The sequence below is a fragment of the Callorhinus ursinus genome, unplaced genomic scaffold, assembly GCF_003265705.2.
Source record: "Callorhinus ursinus isolate GAN/ISIS: 27379988/994484 unplaced genomic scaffold, GSC_fseal_2.0 scaffold68, whole genome shotgun sequence".
Lineage (NCBI taxonomy): Eukaryota > Metazoa > Chordata > Mammalia > Carnivora > Otariidae > Callorhinus > Callorhinus ursinus.
The window spans coordinates 2,443,176-2,462,405 of record NW_027397130.1 but is presented as its reverse complement, the minus strand read 5'-3'; the positions used below and the strand labels follow the sequence as shown (position 1 = coordinate 2,462,405).

Here is a 19,230-nt window from a genome sequence, read left to right as displayed (position 1 = left end):
CGCTGCGGGCCGGAGCGCGTGCGCGGAGGCTAGCTGTGAGGAGGGGAGGGGCGGGGTGGGGGGGGGGTGGGCCGGACCGGGCGCGCGTGCGCGGAGACTAACGCGGCGGGGAGTGGGGGTCGGAGAGGGAGGCGGGCTGGGTGCGCGTGCGCGGAGGTGAGCGGGCGGGGCCCAGGCCGGGCGCGCGTGCGCGGAGGTGAGCGGACGGGGCGGGGGCCTGTGGGGGTCCCAGTGAAGGGCGGGGCGGGGCGGGGCGGGGACGGCCTGCGGCGCCCGCTCCGACTAGGGGCTAGGCGGTCGGGGCAGCCGTGACTCCCTAAGGGGGAGGGACCGATCGATCGACGGGGTTTATTCTCTGTGGTTTGCTAGTGGAGAAGCTGAGCGCGTCGTGCCAGGGTCCCCGGGCGGCGGGCAGCGGTTAACGACGGGGACCCCGGGGACTCCACGGTCTCATCCACGCCCTCGGTGCTGGGCGACGGAGGCTGCCTGGCCCCATTCTGGGGAGGAAACTGAGGCACAGGGTAAGGACCCTGCCTCTCTGGTCAGGGCACAGCTGGACTTTGAACCCGGCTTGTCTACACCACCACCCTTGCCGGGGCGGGGGGGGCTGGTAAGCAGCGGCTCGGAGCCACTTCCCTGAAAGGGAGGTCACAGGCCCTCCCGGCCCGCAGCGCCACTTGACCTCCTGACCTTCTGTGTTTTTCCCCATTTTGTCTAAATTGTCAAGCCCTCTGGTTGACAGCCCTTCCCGTTTCTGGGGTCTCTTCCCTGTGCAGAGTGGACACAGCGGCAGGGGACCGGTGCTGGCCCTGCGGCACCCCTGGCCACCCCTGCGCTCCTGAACCTTGGGTGGGGAGGGCCACGGGCACTGCCCAAGAGCTCCCAAGGGTGAGTTCCCTAGGCCCTGCCTCCCCGTGATCACAGGGTGTCACGTGTGTCTGGATGGGGGCAGGTGCAGCTGGGACACGGGTATAAAAAATATATATAGTCTTTGTCCCCAGGTCCTGGCACACAGCTCCTAAGACCCCGGGAATCTTGGCAGTGGTAGTGTCTTTTATATGCTAATAGAATGGCTGGTGGCTAGGGCCTCTGGACAAGCCTCGGGGTGGGGCCTAGTCCCCAGAAGCAGGAGGCGGGATTCTGGGGTGGGAACTGTCGGCCCCACCTCCCCCACCCCCAACCTCTGGGGAGCACAGAGGGCTGGTGATTGATAATCGCCAATGGCCAGTGATTTACTCGGTTGTGCTTAGGTTATGAAACCAAAACTAGTTGGGGTTTGGACAGCCTCTGAGCTGGTGAACACGTTTCAGTGTGGGAAGGTGGGTGGCCTGCCCAGAGAGGGTGTGGAGGCTCCGCACCCACGCAGCCCCCCATCCCACGTCCATCCCACGTCCTCTGGCTGTTCCTGAGCCGCATCTTTTACAATAAATGGGTAACAGTAAGTAAAGCTCTTTCCTGAGTGTGCTAGCCAATCATCAAACTGGAGGTGGGTGGGGGAGGGGGGCGAACCTTCAAATTTAGAGCCAGTTATTTGGTCAGAAGTGCAAGTGACAACGTGGGGCTTGTGCCTGGGGTCTGAAGGGGGACCGTCCTGTGGGGCTGGGGCCTCACCTGTGGGGTCTGCGCCGACTCCGGGATTCGTGTCAGGGTTGGAGTGAATCGTTGGGCCCCCAGCTGGCCATGGGGAGAATGGGACAGTTGGTTGGCGTGAGGGAAAAACGCACGTTTGTGAATAAAAGTTCACTCGTGCACCCAATCCAGCAGTGGCCCACTGTGGCCAGAAATGTCCCAAGGGCCTGGTTTGAGTGTGTGACAGGCTCACACTCCCTCGGGCCCTCAGTGACTTCTGCTAGCACGTGACTTTCCCCAGTCCTTGCATGTTTCTGGCGGCCCGAGGGTGCAAGCGTCCCCCAGGCCTCCCGCCACACGGAGCTTGCACGCATCCACTCCGGGGCCAGCCTGCTTCCCAGCCCACGACACTAGGGCAGGCCACCTCTGCGAGACGTCGACCCCGCTAATGGCCAGCTTTGGCTCGGGTCCTCCTGCCAGACCCGTGGCCTTGCAGAACCTTCCTTAGCCTACACGGCAGGCAATCCGGGATGCAAGGCCCCAACCACCCCTCCCCTCGGCTCCTGACTTCCCTGAGGTCAGATCTTGCCTGGGGGGGTGACAGCTCTCCCACCCTTCCCTGGCAACCTCCCCATTTTCTCTCGGAGAGAAAGGACGCCCCTAACTAAATCCTTGCCCGTTTGGTCTTTTTGGTATCTTGCTCCTCGGAGGAGCTGGGCCAACAGTGTTCGTTATAAAATATTTAGAACGTACAGAGAAGCAAAATGCAGGTAGTAACAGACTTAGCTCCGGAGGAGCCAGAGAGAGGGGCTGCTCCGCCCCTAACCGCAGGGGCAGGGAGCGCCTTCCACCTGCTGGGGCCTGGGGGCTGTCCCGGGAGTGTGGCCCTCGGCTGCTGCCGTGCCCAAGACTTCTTACTGGGCTGTACACCCGGGGCAGCAGAAGAGGGGCGGAGAGAAAGTGGTGGGTCTCCCCGAGGGCCCTTCCACTTCCAGCTCATTTGCCAAAACGGAGTGACTCAGCCACAGTCTCTGCAGAAAGAAGCAGGGCTCCCTCTCTGCTCTGCGTGTTGGGACTTGTTTATTCCACTTGTCAGCCTCCCACGTAGGTCTTTGCATGTCTTTAAATCATTTTATGCACATTTTAAACGCATTTTCGTTTGTAAGCTCTCACAGTACAGGGTATTCCGAAACTCCCTATTTGGGGCTTCCCTCGGCTTTCCCTTTTCCCTTCCCTTGCTGTCTTTCTCAACAGTGCCGGGAGCTTGTCCATCCTCTCCTGCCTCATGCTCTCGGCACACCGCACCCTGGGCACTGCCGGGCCAGCCACAGGTCCACGGCTGGAAGCTGTGAGAGCCTCCTGAACCCCCCCCCCGCCCGGCCACTCTGTCCCGCCTTCCTTGCTGAGCCCTGCTCCTCTCTCGGCAGGCCTCCAGGACCTGGCCGGCTGCCAGCTGGTGCCAGCGACCATGGACGTGAGGTGGCCTCCCAGCTCCCGCTCCCGCCCCCTGCTGGGGGTCTGCACCTTTATCTCCCTGGCCAGCGCCGCCTTCCTGGGGCACGTCCTGCTCCGTGATTTGGTGCTCCCCCAAGAGCAGCGTGGCTTCTCCCAAGTACCTGAGGAGCTTTATCGTGCTCGCCAGCAGGGATCCAGTGGCCCAGGCCCCCAGCCCACCCCGGGGCACCACGGCAGTCCCCGAGCAGCACCCACACAGTGCGATGTGCCCCCCAACAGCCGCTTCGACTGTGCCCCCGACAAGGCCATCACCCAAGAGCAGTGTGAGGCCCGGGGCTGTTGCTACCGGCCTGCAAGGCAGTGGCCTCGGGTCCCCCGGATGGGGCAGCCCTGGTGCTTCTTCCCACCCAGCTACCCGAGTTACAAGCTGGAGAACCTGACCACCACAGAGACAGGCTACACGGCCACCCTGACCCGCAACACCCCAACCTTCTTCCCCAAGGACATCCTGACCTTACGGCTGGACGTGCTGCTGGAGACGGAGAGCCGGCTTCACTTCACGGTGGGCAGGGCCAGACGGGGGCAGAGAAAACGTGGGTGGGCCGCGGATGAAGTGTTGGTTTGGTGTGCAAATGTGCTGTGTGTCTTCACCTGGAGTCCAGGAGTGAGCACAGAGTGCCTACACTCAGGGAGCAGTGGCCAGTAAGACACTGATTAGAAGGTTCTAGAACATGCTCTAGAGAGCAGGGCTCAGGGTACAGTGGAGGGAGGTCAGGTCTCCCCCAGTAAGTGACATCCCACCAGGGACCTGAAGTCCTACAGGACAGAGTCAGCAAGGGGAGAGGTGGACAGGGAGGTTGGGGGGAATGTTTCGGGCAGTGGGCAGTGGAATATGATGATCGTCCATGCGCCTGAGGGCAGGGCCTCTTGTCTGATTTACTCCGTGCTGATTCCCAGCCCCTGGAACATAGTCTGGCACATATCAGTTGCCCAGCAGAAACCCAGGGACTGAACGTGAGGAGGCCAAGCCGAGAGAGCCTGAAGCACACAATCCATAATAATTTTAACAAAGTAATTGCTAACAGCCAACATTTACTGAGTGATCACTGCGTAGCAGGCAGAGCTGAGCTGGGTGCTCTAATCTAATCTCTCAGCCACCCTGTGACGGGCACGCTGGGTGGAACAGTGTTGCCAGACTCAGCAAATAAAAATGCAGGATGCACTCAGTAACTTTGAATTCCAGAAAACCAAGGAATGGATTTTTTTTTAGTGTATGTCTCATGCGATATCTGAGACACACTGGGAAGAGTTGTTTATCTGGAATTCAGATTGACTGGGTGTTGTGTGTCTTCCCTGGCGACCCACATGGGGATCTGGACGTGAGGGAACGGAGGCTTGGTTGACCACACTGTCGGTGCTCACATGCTGTGTATGGCCACACGGACTCGGGGGGGTGAGGAAGGAGGGGGAGGTGTGCTGGCCCCCAGAGAGCCTCATGGCACCACCATGTGACTCCTAGATCAAGGATCCCGCCAACAGGCGCTACGAGGTGCCCCTGGAGACTCCGCGTGTCCTCAGCCGGGCCTCGTCCACACTCTACAGCGTGGAGTTCCAGGAAGAGCCTTTTGGGGTGGTCGTGCACCGGAAGCTGGACGGCCGGGTGCTGTGAGTGCTGGTCTCTGTGCCCCCACCCTAGGTGGGGGTGCCAGGGCACCGTCTCCCCACCCTCCCTTGGGGCTCTTCACTGCTGCCTCTGCCTGGAGCCCTCCCTCACCTCATTCAGGTCCCTCAGCAACTCCCTGCAGATGCCCTCCTCACGCCCCCCAGGTAGGGCCTGCTGGGGGAGCCGTCCTCCAGGGGACCTTTGGCAATGGCTCCACCAAGCAGAGCACTCCCACCCCAATGCCAAAAGTGCCAAGGCTGAGAAACCTCGGTCCGGTGAGAAACGGCACCCCCACCGCAGGCAACGTCCCCTCACCGCTTTACGTTCACGTGTGTGTTATTGATCGTCACTTACCGCGTGTCACTTAGGCACATCCGGCACCCGGACGGCTCAGAAGTAGTGCTGTTACCATCCCCACTGTCCGGACGGGGAGACTGAGGCGGCTTGCTGGCAGCTTCTGAGGCAGGGCCCGGCATCCATGCTGTTGGCCACTCTGTTTCACGTCCCCCTGGGACTTGTGTCCCCCTGAGATCTTAGGTTTGTCCAAATCGTTGCTGCTGTCTGCCCGCCAAGGAGCCTTTCCCATTCTGGAAGCTCACTCCTGGGCCTCCAGCTCCTAACGAGGTTCCGACCCACAGCCGACGCTCATGGATGGGTAGCAAGGGTGAGGGCCTCGGTTGGTCATGCCCTCGCCTCCAGGGGATGCATCACCTCCACCGCCCCCATCACACCCTGGGAATTGGATGCACCAAAGCATCCTGGAATCCAAAGTGGTAGCCGTGATTCCCAGTGTTGGACATGTTCCCTCCCAGAGCCATGGGCCGGGGCAGCGCTTCTGCTGATGCCCCCCCCCCCGTCTGTCCTGACGGTGGATTATGCAAGCACATTTTCACAGGACGCACCCTGTGTGCTTTGTCCACACAGTCCCACATAAATATGTGCCTTGGGCTGACAAGGTTCCTCTTTGTCACTAGACTAAGTTACATATTCGGAAATGAGCTTGCATTAATCTTAGGAGAACTCACCTCCTGAAATGCGTTTCTTTTCTGCCCATTCTTGGCCGAGCAGTATGGAGCTGCCCCCAGGGCTGACACAGTGGGAAGAGGCAGTGAGTGAAGCCAAGTACAATGTCAGGAGTCACAATGCTAACAAAGTTCTAGAAAGGAGCTGTGCAGATGCGGAGGGCAGGGCTGCCTCTGGAGTGAGGGGCTACAGAAGGCCTCTCTAGGAAGCTGACCTTTGAGCAGAGATCGGAGAGAAGTTTTCTGAGGCATTTAATCAGACTTTGGTCTTGAAAACACACAGATAAGTCTTGCCCAGGGGCAGGCAGGGTGCAGTGGGACGTCATTCCGTGAAATCGGTATTAGTAGGTCTTTCCTCGCCCTGACCCTGTGCATCCTCAGGGGGTCCTGGCCACCCCTGGGTGGACACAGTTCCATGGCTCTGGGGAAGGTCATGGCTGGGGTCTGGGAGCAGTTTGGCCCTTGCAGAAAGGGCTCGGGGCCACAACTCCTAGGACTGGAAGGGTTCGAGCAGCCCTTGCCCGGCACCTGCTTGTGGCCAGGGCTTATGGGGCAGTCCCCTGCTGGATGCCCACCTGGGGCAGTGTGGGCATAGCCAGGTAGTGCTGTGGGAGCTCTCCACACCTGGGTCAGGTCCCAAGGGTCACTGGGCCTCCAGTGGCTGCTTCTGTCCTGGGGTCATTGTGTCACAGAGGTGGCCAGGCCACTCCAGCCCTCCTCAGGGGCCACCAGGGGTCTCTCTGGGAGGGTCCATCTCGGGGTCATCTGGCTGCCTAGGTCGCAAGGCTGCCTGGGCTCTTCCCGGCAGGCTGAACACGACGGTGGCCCCCCTGTTCTTCGCCGACCAGTTTCTGCAGCTGTCCACCTCCCTGCCATCACAGCACATCACGGGCCTTGCCGAGCATCTCGGCTCCCTGATGCTCAGCACCAACTGGACCAAGATCACCCTCTGGAACCGGGACATCGCCCCCTCGGTAAAGGGGGCAGCGAGGAGGGGATTAGACACACCACGTGGGTGAGGGCGCTAACGTGCTGTGTCCACATGCCCAGCCCAACGTGAACCTGTATGGGTCGCATCCTTTCTACCTGGTGCTGGAGGACGGCGGGTCAGCTCACGGGGTCTTCCTGCTGAACAGCAACGCCATGGGTAAGCAGGCGGGCAACCACCCCTAGCACACACCCTGGTCCCCGTGTCCTGTAGCCGGCGCTCCCTCTGAGCCCCCCGGCCAGCGGCTTCCCTGGGGCTGGCCGCACCCCCTCTGTGGGGGGAGCGCGGGGCTGTCTGCACCTGTCGGGACAGGCTAGCGGTAGAGGATGGGGCCATGGGCAGGGTGCCGGGCCTTGTTTGCACTGCCCAGAAATGAGTCCAGTGGGCTGTGGCCTCTGCCAGCTCTGTCCTTGGGTACCCCGAAGAGCGCTCTGGGACCCCTGCTCTGAGCAGAGGCCAGCAAGGGGGGTCCTGCGGTCTGTTCTGCTCCAGGCTCTTCAAGCAGTCTGGCTCGGGGGAACTGTCCCCAGGCCCTAAGCAGGCTGCTCCCAGCTTCCCTGGGTGGGATGTGGCCCTTCTTCAAGGTGCCACGGGGGCAGGGGTCGGGGGAAGGGGGCATGGGTATTTGTTCCTGAGCCCCAAGGGCTGCTTCCCCCAGATGTGGTCCTGCAGCCGAGCCCGGCCCTCAGCTGGAGGTCGACAGGTGGGATCCTGGACATGTACATCTTCCTGGGCCCTGAGCCCAAGAGCGTGGTGCAGCAGTACCTGGAAGTCGTGGGTAGGCCTGTTCTCTGGCCCCGTGCCGCCCCTCCCCTCCCCCGTCCCGTCCCTCCTCCCCTCCGGCTGCTGCCGGCCTGCTCACGGAGCCCCCCTCCCCGGCTGCAGGCTACCCGTTCATGCCGCCGTACTGGGGCCTGGGCTTCCACCTCTGCCGCTGGGGCTACTCCTCCACCACCATCACCCGCCAGGTGGTAGAGAACATGACCAGGGCCCGCTTCCCCCTGGTGAGTGCCGGGAGGGCGTGCTGGGGGGCTGGGCTGGGACGCAGGCCCCCAGGCCGGCTGCAGCGTTCCCCGTGCTGGCTGCAGGACACGCAGTGGAATGACCTGGACTACATGGACGCCAAGAGGGACTTCACCTTCAACAAGGACGGTTTCAGGGACTTCCCGGCCATGGTGCAGGATCTCCACCAGGACGGCCGGCGGTACGTGATGATCGTGGTGAGTGGCCCTCCTGCCCCATGCCGCGTGGGGCTGCCTTTCTGGGCGGGGAAGAGACCCAGTGCCTCAGCTGCCTCGTGCTTGCTGTGGTCACTGGGGACGTTTCCTGAGGGTCTTGGCTGTTGAGGGAACATCAGACGTACAGACTGGGTCCCTGCTGTCCGGGGATGTCCAGCCTGAGGGTCCCTGGAAACATCTGTCGCTCGGGATCCCTTTGGTTGTAGGTTACATGAACGGCTTCAAGCAGAGGGTTTGCGCTCGGCTCCCGTCCCTCAGTACTGGGACGGCCGGGGTAGAGCTGCATGCCCGGGCAGCTGGAGCCATGGAGGCTCTGAGTGTCTCGTGGCCCAGCCTCTCCCGCACTCAGTTCTGCCTCACGGGAAGGAGGGCCAGGCTCAGGGCTGGGCTCCGAGCGGCCACAGTCCCCCGGGGCCAGTCCCTGCAGCCAGAGTGCCGGTGCGGCCGGGCTGAGTGCCTAGCCACCTGGCCAGAGGAGTTGGGGAAGGGGCGCTGAGGCTGAGGGGCTGCACGGCGGACACCCCACAGTGGAGGAATCTGGTCTGCCCGGAGGTCAGAATCATGCTGACGCGGGCCATTTCCCTCAGCTCGGCCCCTCAGAGCGCAGCCAGCATCCGTGGCCACTCAGGGCAGGGAGGGCAGATGCAGACCTTCTTTTATTCTGAAAGAAATCAGGGTTCACCGTAGACCATTTGTGAAACTCTAGAACCCGTAAAGCAGAGCCAGAACGTGCATCCAGGGGCCCCGCGGGCTGGTCTCTCAGCAGACGTGTGCGTGTGCACGCATGCGCGCTCCCTCCTGGCTTTGTTCTTCCCAACGATGTATCGAGAGCACTTTCTCACTGCCCCTGTAATCGGTGCCTGGCTTTGGAGCGTTTCCTTCTCCTCCTGACTGGTTCCCCCCACACCCCACTCAGGACCCCGCCATCAGCAGCTCCAGCCCCCCCGGCAGCTACCGTCCCTATGACGAGGGTCTGCGGAGGAGGGTTTTCATCACCAACGAGACCGGGCAGCCTCTGATTGGGAAGGTAGGGTGGGGGCCGGGCGGCACAGGCTGAGAAAGCGGGAGTCCCCAGCCAGTGGCCACAGGGCGCTCGCTGTTCAGAAAGAGGATGGGATTAAAAAAACCATCCTGTTGTGTAGGGCAGGGGGAGGGGGGTGGTCACGGCTAGAAGTGACGGGGGCTCCTGATACCACCGCGAATCCTTCCATCGGGGGCCCTTGACTTTGCGGGCAGCTTGGCCCAGCCCAGGCACGAGCTCTGCTGACCCTTAGCAAACGTCTCTGTGTCCTCCGGCCCCCCGGGGGCTTCCCGGGCCTTCCCACGGGGGCACCCGGCAGAGTCCCCAACTTCCCATTCCAGGGCGTGCCCGCAGCCAAGGGGAAGGGGGTCCCAGCTGAGGGGAGGCCGGGGAGGCTGCCAGGGGTGCAGGTGTCCGCGACTCGCTTCCGGGGCCTCTGTCTGAAAGTGAGATCTCAGGCGTGTTCCCCCCACGCCCCTACCGCCGCCGACCCTCACCTCCACAGACTTTCCACCCCCAGGCAGACGAGCAAGGCCGTAGCTCTGGTGGGGGGGCCCTGGTCTCCCCTCTGGCCTTTGCTGCAGGTGTGGCCCGGATTCACCGCCTTCCCCGACTTCACCAGCCCCGAGGCCCTGGACTGGTGGCAGGACATGGTGTCTGAGTTCCACGCCCAGGTGCCCTTCGACGGCATGTGGATCGTGAGTGTCCCGGGGGCTGGGGGACCGGCCCCAGCATCTGCCCAGGGCAGGGCGCCCAACACCAGGGCCTCTTTTTGCAGGACATGAACGAGCCCTCCAACTTCGTAAAGGGCTCTGTGGACGGCTGCCCCGACAATGACCTGGAGAACCCGCCCTACGTGCCAGGTGAGTTCTCCCACCTGCCCCCACGTGCCAGCTCTCCTTTCTGAGGAGCCGATGGGCACAGCCACCCCGGAAAGGGGAGGGCAACCCCAGGAGGAAGGTCGGGTTGGCGAGACGTCACAGGCCACACGGACCGGGCTCCCGTGGCCGGGCGGGGCCCTTCAGAGGGAGGGTGTCCCAGGCTTAGGGACAGGAACGGGGAGAGACTTGAAACGGGTCAGGAGCAGGTGGACGTCAAGTCTGCGGTCTGCAAAGGTCGGCCTCAGCCTCCACCGTATCCCTGTCCTTGGAAAAGGGGACACCCCAAGTTCCAAGGGGGCTCCTGGGATGTGGGGGGCACCAGCCGGCCAGGCGGAGGCTCCACAGACGGAGACAGCCTCCCTCTCCCAGGGGTGGTTGGTGGGACCCTGCGGGCCGCCACCATCTGTGCCTCCAGCCGCCAGTTCCTCTCCACGCACTACAACCTGCACAACGTGTACGGCCTGACGGAAGCCCTCGCCTCCCACAGGTGAGGGCCGAGCTCACGGCTGCCCCGCGCCTCTGAGGGGGGCCGGTGGTGACTGCGCGGAGGCCCAGCGGGAGCCTGGAGGGACCTCCCCGGACAGGCTCGCCTTGCAGGGCGGGGCCTGGCGGCTCGGGTGGAGCCCCCCCCCTCCTCCTGGCCTTGGCCCTTTGGGCTGCTCACTCCCCGCTCTGCCTCCCTGCTGCACCCCCAGTTCGGCGCGGGGCCACTCGGGGGCTCCCGGGCAGCCCTGCTGTGCACTGCCCTGTCTCCCCGCTCTGCACAGGGCCCTCGTGAGGGCTCGGGGGACGCGCCCCTTTGTGATCTCCCGCTCAACCTTCGCCGGCCACGGCCGATACGCCGGCCACTGGACGGGGGATGTGTGGAGCAGCTGGGAGCAGCTCTCGTACTCCGTGCCAGGTGAGAGCCCCTGTCAGGAGCGGCCGCTCGGAGGGGAGCGGGGCCCAGACCGAGTGCCAGGCTCGGCTCGGCTCGGCTCAGAGACACGCTGCTGCCTCACGTGGGGCGTGAGGCCCGTGGGCCCACGGATGGCTGGGCTCACCTGTGTGGGTCAGCTCACCTGGGGCGCTCTGCCACTCTGGCGGGCAGTGCTGGACTTTCCAAGCATCCCCATCTCCGATTCGGCCAGGCCGCTGCCTGCAAAGCCGTCACATTCTGTCCTCTCATGATGTCCCTCCTGGTGAGCGCATCCTGCCCCCAGCCCGCAGGTGCCGCCCACCCCACCTGCAGAGAGGAATGTGACTTTAGTTCTCAGGAGCTCGCATGCTGCTGACGTGCGCCAGGCAGAGACGGCTCAGGAGCTCTGGGGAAGGGGCTGGAGTGACCTCCCGGGGTCACCACGCGCAGCTGAGCCTCCACCAGACCCCCAGCCTGGAAGCTCTCTGGTAGCCCCAGGCCTGCTGCCGTGTGGGATGCATCTGCAGACCCTCGGGCCATGGGGAAGCCCTGGGCGAGCTCTGGGAGGAACCATTCCTCCTTCCAGAAGCCGCTGTCCAGCTCTGCCCCCAGATGCCACCGGCTCTGATTTCACCGTGGGGGAGGTGCGGCCCACTAGGGCCCACGCCCCTGCAGGCCAGCCTCTGAAGCCCCCTCGAGAGCTAGGTTCCCGGCTCCACGCCCACCTTGGGAGTCTCGGGCCGTAGCTCTGGCGTGCACTGATCGTTCCGTGGCAGAGGTCATGCAGGTCCCGGGACCTGTTGCAAGCCAGGCAAGGGTCCCCCGCGGCCCTAGGCTGGGTCGGGTCCTGCTCGTTGGCTGCTAGTCCCTGAGGAGACCCTGAGGAGAGGGAGGGCCCAGCACAGCCTGGTCCTGCTGAGCAGCAGTGGGGTGGGCGCCGGCCGAGGACCTTCAGCGGCTCGGGCTCGCCGACCTCCCTGCCGCATGCACCTGCTCACCCGGGGTGCTCACGGCAACAGAAGCGTGGTCTCCCCCAGCCCTGGAGGCTTGCAGTCGGACTCGTGGTGTCGGAGCGGGGAGCCCTTCCTCGAGTCTCCCAGCTTCTGGGAGTGGCCGGCAGCCCTCGGTGTCCTTAGTGTGGGGCTGTCCTTCCGGCCCCCACTTCTGTCTTCGCTCGACCTTCTCCCCCGTGTGTCGTCACAGTCTGGGCTTCCTCTTACGCGGCCACCAGGCATCCTGGGGCAGGATCCCCTCCAGTGACCTCAGCAGAATTGCATCTGCAAAGACCCTTTTTCCAAATAAGGTCACTTCATAAGCACAGGCGGTTAGGACTCGAACATCGCTTTTGGGGGGGACACACGTCAACCCTAACGGGCTGTTCTGCTCTGCCCACCCCGGGTGTCAGAAGGTGGTCTGCGAGGCAGGTCCTTCTGCTGGCCCTAGGCGGAAGACGCCAGGGCCAGCGCGGTACTGACCGTCGCGGTGGGGGGGGGGGGGAGCTGAGCCCCAGTCTGACTCTGCCCTCCCAGAAATCCTGCTGTTCAACCTGCTGGGGGTGCCACTGGTCGGGGCTGACGTCTGTGGCTTCCTGGGCAGCACCTCGGAGGAACTGTGTGTCCGCTGGACCCAGCTGGGGGCGTTCTACCCGTTCATGCGGAATCACAACGACCTCAAAAGCCTGGTAGGGGCCGGCGGGGCCGGTGGGGGTCTGCCTTGGGGGTCCCTCCGCGGGCGCAGCAGCACGGCCTGGCGTCCGTACCAGCAGGCCGGGTCTCCCAGGGCAGAGGTGGGGGACCTCGGCGGCCCGAGGGCCAGGTGCTTCCCCCTTCGCCCCGCTGCCCCCTCTCCCTCTCCCCCGCTGCAGCCTCAGGAGCCGTACAGGTTCAGCGAGACCGCGCAGGAAGCCATGCGGAAGGCCCTCAGCCTGCGCTACGCCTTGCTGCCCTACCTGTACCTGCTGTTCCACCGGGCCCACGTCCTGGGCGAGACCGTGGCCCGGCCCCTCTTCCTGGAGTGAGTGCCTGGGCTCGGAGAGCAAGAGCCCACAGGCTGGCCACCAGCCTGGCGGCTCCGGGGCGGCCCCATCCTGCTGCGGGGGGCGGGGGGAGTCATCCCTGGAATCAGGGGGCCAGTGCAGCCAAGGGAGGCCCTTTGCACCCCCACTTCCCACCCGTGAGGTTGCAGCTCAGGGCTGGGGGCATCCCAGGTACCTGAAAACCCAGGGTGAAGGACACCAAGTACAGAGCAGGCCAACCAGGTGGTAGAGCAAGTTATAAAACCGTCACGGGGCTGGCTTACAGGGAGAAAGGACCTCGGGAGAACCCCAACTGACGTCCCCCAGGTAGGACTCAGATATGTAAACAGCTGCCCTGCAATAAAACGTCACGTCCAGTCAGTAGACCAGAGCCCCACATAGTACAGATCTGTTAGCTGTCTGCAAAAATCCATTTTTCCCCTCGTGCTGTGGAGACCTAAGTTCCAGGCGGATTACATACTTAAACGTCAAAACCTAAGGTCTAGAAAGTTCCATGGGACACAGAAGCGAATGGTCCTCAGTGCTCTGGCAGGAGAGCGCTTTTTAAGCCTCAGAAGCAAAAGGCAAGGGGGACGGGGCTGAATTTAGGAAAATAAGTTATACTCCTCTGAACAGAAACAGAATATTAGGACTTTCCTCAGTGCAGAATTATAAAGGCAAACAAACTAGGGCGGTCAGTGTCCCAAACTCACACGAAGGACGCAGACTGGTGGTAGGACCTGGACTAGCCAGCGGCAGACCGGTGGTCAGGAAGAGTCTGCCACGCGGGAGCCATGGACGGCACCCGGCCCGGAGTGTGTGGCTGGGGAGAGGGCCTGCCCACGCCCCACGCCGAGCTCCAGCGGCTGGGTCCCGCCTCGCCGTGGCCCGCCCAGCGTCCTCTGGCTCCTTGCGCTTTTCCCTGAGGGCCCCCTGAACGCACTGACCTCAGAGGTCACCAAGCCCAGGCGCCCGCCCCTCCTGTTGGAAGGTTCCCCGAGGACCCCCGCACCTGGACCGTGGACCACCAGCTCCTGTGGGGGGCGGCTGTGCTCATCACCCCCGTGCTTGAGGCTGGGAAGGTCCAAGTGACTGGCTACTTCCCTCCTGGCACATGGTACAACCTGCAGACAGTGAGTCCCGAGGACCAAAGGTGTCCCTCCTCCAGGCCCTGCGGGGGTGGGCCACATGGCGGAAGGGAGCCCGTTTCTGGAGACCCGGGTGCATGACGGCCCTTGCCCAGGGCTTCTCATGCATCTTCCCACCCAGGCCCTGCAGTGACCCATTTTCCAGATGAGGAGACTGAGGCCCGAGTGGGTAACTCCCATGGACTACAGTTCTCCCACTCCAGAGTTCTGCCCCCGCCCCAAGCCCTGGGTCAGGGTCTCTGCCTCCTAACCCCCCCCGCCCCCCACCCCAGGGCCCTGCATGGAGCCGGAGGCTCCCAGTGACAGCACTTTGGCACTGCCCCGACTCTTGGTGACATGCCATGTCCCTGCAGGTGCCAGGAGAGGCCTTCGGCAGCCTCCCACCTCCACCTCGGGCTCCCTTCACGTCTGCCATCCACAGCAAGGGGCAGTGGGTGACCCTGCCGGCCCCACTGGACACCATCAACCTCCACCTCCGGGCTGGACACATCATCCCCCTGCAGGTAACCTGGGCGGGGCACCTGAGTCGATCTGTCCAGCTCTGGGGCTGCCAGGACCCCATGCTGCCCCTTCAGGGGAGGGTCCATCCCCAAACCTCAGGCAGAGAGCACAGTGTCTGAGGGTTGAAGATGAACTGACTTGCTGTGCCAGGCAGAGGGGAGGCCTGCTTCGTGCGCTGTTCTTGGGAAGCAGTCTGCAAACCTCTGTGGGCCTCTCGCACCCCCCAGGGTGTCTGCGTTGGCCAGAGTGGTCAGCACAGGCCCCCCCAGGCCTCGGCTGTAGGCTGTCCTGTGGAGCCTGCTCTCTGGCAGCGTGGAGCTGTCCCAGGCCAGTGTCCTTCCTGTCCTGACTGTGGAGGCCTCTGCCAGGCCTGAGACGGTGACACGTGCCACCTGCTTTTCCAGGGCCCTGGCCTCACAACCACGGAGTCCCGGAAGCAGCCCATGGCCCTGCTCGCAGCCCTGACCGCAAACAGGGAGGCCCAAGGGGAGCTATTCTGGGATGACGGGGAGAGCCTGGGGGTGCCAGAGCGCGGGGACTACACGAAGGTCATCTTCCTGGCCAGGAATGTGAGTCCCAGGACCTGCCCAAACTGGTGGGCACCGTGGGGCCTCCTGTCCCCAGGTCAGCCTTGTTAAGGGAGCAGGGTCTGTGGGCCAGCGTCCTGAGGGTTTGCCCAGGGGCACGGTGCCGACTGCTGTCCAGACCCCCCGACCCCGACCGGCCGCTGACACCTCGCTTCTGTCTCTCCGTTCTGCCAGAACACCATCGTGAACGAGCTGGTGCATGTGACTAGCGAGGGCGCCAGCCTGCAGCTGAGGAAGGTGACCATCCTGGGGTTGGCCGTGGCCCCCAGCCAGGTCCTCTCTAATGGCGTCCCTGTCTCCAACTTCACCTACAGCCCTGACACCAAGGCAAGAGGGCCCATAGACGGGGCCAGAGGGCTGGTCCACCAGGATGGCCGAGCGGGCGGGAGGTGCCAAGGACCCTGGGGACCTGGTACCAGCTGAGCCGGGTCTTACAAGGGTGAGGGAAGGAGGGGAAGGACAGGCCCCGTGCGCCCTGGATCTTTCCTCCGCCTGCGTCTACACGGATGGTGACTCGTGGGCCGTGTTTAAATGGCAGCCCGCTTCCAAAGCTGAGGCGGTCAATGCAGAGGACGCTTGTCCTCCGGACTCAGCCAGGGAGGCACAGAGCGAGAAGCCTGCAGGGCTGGGGCCGGCCCTGAGCGCGCCACGCACCCAAGCCCAGGCTCCTGTCTGCCGAGCGCTCAGGGCCTCCCCTCTGATGGCAACTGTGTGGTGGTCAGTTTTTTGTATTTTTTTTCCAGACCCTGGACATCCCTGTCTCACTGATGATGGGAGAGCAGTTTCTCATCAGTTGGTCGTAACCCGGGGCCAGTGGCGTGTTGACCCTTTACGGGAGGAGACGGATTTCACCGTGGCCCCAGCACCTGTGAACTCTTGGTCAGGACGTGTGGGTGGCCTCAGGGCCAGAAGCCCATGCCCCATGTCTCATGGCGCCGACCTCCCTCGAATACCCAGATCTGCATATGCGTCTACCTCCTGGGACCCGGGGATCCCACGAGCTGTGGCCCCCAGGGTTGCCTTGCTTGTGCAAAAGGCTGTTCTGGAAGGTTTACCTCTCTGAAGCTTGTCACTGGAATGTGTGTGATGTCGTCCGCCACCAGCTGCCTGTCGGAGACGGCGGAGGTGTGCTCGGGATGAGGCTGCCGTGCCTGCACCCTGAGGTCACGTCACGGGCTGCCCTGCTGCTCTGGCCACCGCAAATTGCTTTCTGGGCATCGCCCCCCGGCAGCAGGTGGGGCTGCCCTCCCGTCCCATGAGAGCCGGCCTGGGGAACTCTGGAGGATTCACGGGACCCAGGGAAGCCCTTGATCTTAAGTGCAGTTATTTTTAATAAAAGGGGCATTGCAATCAAGCTTCCGCTGGTCCTTCTGGGATTCAGGGCAGAAAGGATGTGTAAGGGCCATCACATGGAGGCAGCCCTCCATCCTCAATGGGCCCCTGGATGCTCCGGGGGGGGGCGGGGTGCGTGTCACTGTGCGCCCTGAAGGCGGCACAGCCCCGTGCCACCTTCAGGCACCTCTCAGGTGACCGGAGAACGTCCCACTGGGCCTGGAGTCCAGGCATAGGGTGGGTGGGAGATGGGCCCCTACGCCCCCATCCCAGGCAACCACCGGTCTGCAGTGTGTTTTCCAGAAGTTTATGGAAATGGAAGCATCCAGCATGTATCGGTTGTCACTCAGCCTGATTCCTCTGAGACTCGCCCACGCTGTACGTCCCTGCTTCGCTGCCAAATACTTGCCTCCGTGTGGATATGCCACAATTTGTTCAGTGGGCCTCGGGGCTGGTTTCAGTTTCCGGCCAGTGTGGATAAAGCTGCGTTGAGCTGATGAAGACAAACAGGTCTTCATTTCTCTCGAGCACACGCCAGGGTGACACGGTCAGGTCGTGTGGGGGTGGTGTGATTCCTGTTCTAGAAGCTGCCCGACTGCTCTCCGACGTGCTTGCACCGGTCTGCGTTCCCCGCAGCAGTGAGAGCGGCCGCTGCCGCAGGCACTCGCTGACCCCGGCCGGCTCACCCTCGGCCGTCCTGGCGAGAGCAGTGCTCCGGGTCCCCGCGCCTGTCCCTGCAGACGAACAACGCCCAGTATCTTTCCACGGACTTAGATCCGTCCATCACCCGTAAATCTCTGGGGAAGTGTCCGTTCAAATCTCCGGCCCTCTTCTAACATGGACTACTGGCCTGTTACGGATACTACATTACACACAGATTATAGATACTGTAGTTTTTCCATCGCTACCATAACAAATGGCTACACGTTCAGTGGCTGAAAACAGCAGATGCACCTCGTCGCGGTGCTGGTGGCCGGGAGGGTGGCCCGGGTCTCGCAGGCTGGTCGAGGGGCAGCGCGGCTGCTTCCTTCCCGCAGGCTCTGGGGCAGAATCTGGTTCCGTGCACGGGTTTGCAGGTCTGGGGTCTGGCTCCTGCCCGCTGTGAGCGACGCGTCCTTCGCGGCGTCTAGAGGCTGCTCCTCATCTTGGCTCCGGCGCTGCCAGGTCCAGACCACTCTGCCCGACCAAAGCCGAGAAGATGATGGAGTTTCAAGAGCTCGTGTGATGAGTTCGGGTCCACCTGGATAATCCGGCACCATCTCGTCTCTAAGTCTTGATCACATCCGTCTGCGAAGTCCCTCTTGCCATCCAATGTGACACAGACCTAGGCTCCACGGAGCAGGACCTGGGCGTCTCCAGGGGACCACTCCCCCTACCCAGCAGCAGCCCCCACGTGCTCTGGCTGTGCGTCCTCCGTCAGGTTTGTACTTCGGAATTCTTTCTCCCAGGCCGTGGTTTGCCTTCTTACTTTCTCAACGATGCCTGTTGAAGAGTAAAAGGTTTTAATTTTGAAGAGTCCGATTTACAACTACTTATGTCCTAGTAAAGAAATCTTTGCCACGTTCAAGGTCCCTCAGACTTTTCTCCTGCTCTCTTCCAGAAGCTTTGGAATTTTAGGCCTTATATCTCAAGTTACTTTTTGTACATGGTATAAAGTAACAAGGAATTTTTTTTCCTGCGTACGGCTATCCGACTGTTCTGGCTCCTTCCATTAAAAGCATGATCCTTTCCCCACTGCACTGCCTCAGTACGTTTGTCAAAAACCCTCTCACCATAAATCTGTGGTCTCTTTCTAGACTTTGTATTGTGTTCAAGGGCTCCGTGGCTTCCACCTTGGTGCCGATGCTGGATGGTCCTGCCGTAACTCTGTCATATCCTTTGCTATCAGGTAGTAGAAGTCCTCCAGCTCTGTTCGCTTTCGCAAAGTTGTTTTGCCTACGCTAGGTCCTCTGTATTTCCATATATATTTTAGAATCAGCTTGTCAGTTTTGGCCCCAGTCTCGGTATTTTGATGGGGGCTGACTGCAGAACAACATGGGGAGGGCCGGTAACTGAACGACGCCGGCTCCTCTATAGGACGGCACCTCTCTCGTTCATGGGCATTTCCAGTGACGTGTTGTGGTTTTCAGTGCACAGAGCTTACGTACCTCCTGTCTGGTGGATCCCCAGGATTTCATTCTCAAGTGTTCACTGCTGACATGCAGGAGTACAAGTGGGTTTTGAATACTGAACCTTGTATACGGCTGTGTTTCCTAAACTCAGTTAATTGGTTCTTCGTTGCAGGTTTTAGGATTTTCCACTTGAAGGATCCTGTCATCTGTGCATGAGGACTTTTTCCTTTCCAACCAGATGCCTTTTATCCCCTTTTGTTGCCTTACTGACCAGCCAGAGCCACGGTCTGATGCTGAACATGCCTGATGAGGACACTGTGTGTTCATCCTAGCACAGTTACTGAAGGCAGCTATCGGCTGTGTGTTCATCCAGTTCTCCTTGCAGTTTTATCGGGTTTTGCCGTTGTTTGAAGCTCTGCTATGGGGTCCGTGGATACTGAGGACTGTCACATTGTTTCTGATGAGTTACCTTTCCACTTACACCCCTGGTAACATTCATGGCAGCAAAACCTTTGTCCGAAGCAGACACGCCCGCTCCAGGCTCCGTCTGGTTAGTGTGCTATGATGGCAGGTGTCCCCATTGCACGGCTCACTTATTTGCACCTTGATGATTTCTTGTAAGCAGTGTGTAGCTGTGTCTCATTTTACAACCCAATTAACAATCTTTTAACTTGGCAGGAAACGACAGATGTTGGCGGGGCTGCGGAGAAAGGGGAACCCTCCTACACTGTTGGTAGGAATGCAAGCTGGTGCAGCCACTCTGGAAAACAGTATGGAGGTTCCTCAAACAGTTGAAAATAGA

At 62.0% G+C, this 19,230-nt stretch overlaps 1 protein-coding gene across 3 annotated transcripts; it reads left to right on the top strand.

Annotated features, from left to right (window-relative positions):
- Window positions 1-112: 112 nt before the first annotated feature.
- On the top strand, window positions 113-16,339 carry GAA (alpha glucosidase). 3 transcript variants are annotated; one of them, XM_073886135.1, is made up of 21 exons: window positions 113-196; window positions 370-521; window positions 2,997-3,586; window positions 4,544-4,689; window positions 6,518-6,683; window positions 6,760-6,856; window positions 7,356-7,475; window positions 7,583-7,701; window positions 7,786-7,917; window positions 8,852-8,962; window positions 9,541-9,654; window positions 9,735-9,819; window positions 10,207-10,324; window positions 10,605-10,738; window positions 12,265-12,416; window positions 12,600-12,748; window positions 13,741-13,882; window positions 14,251-14,400; window positions 14,803-14,967; window positions 15,160-15,312; window positions 15,729-16,339. In XM_073886135.1, the coding sequence occupies exons 3-21, from the start codon at window positions 3,038-3,040 to the stop codon at window positions 15,786-15,788; spliced, it is 2,862 nt and encodes a 953-aa protein (XP_073742236.1). In that variant the 5' UTR covers window positions 113-196; window positions 370-521; window positions 2,997-3,037; the 3' UTR covers window positions 15,789-16,339. The 3 variants fall into 3 exon arrangements, with proteins under 3 accessions (XP_073742236.1, XP_073742237.1, XP_073742235.1); XM_073886136.1 differs by lacking the exon at window positions 370-521 and having other exon boundaries at window positions 127-196; XM_073886134.1 differs by lacking the exons at window positions 113-196; window positions 370-521 and adding an exon at window positions 761-888.
- The last annotated feature ends 2,891 nt before the right edge of the window (window positions 16,340-19,230 follow it).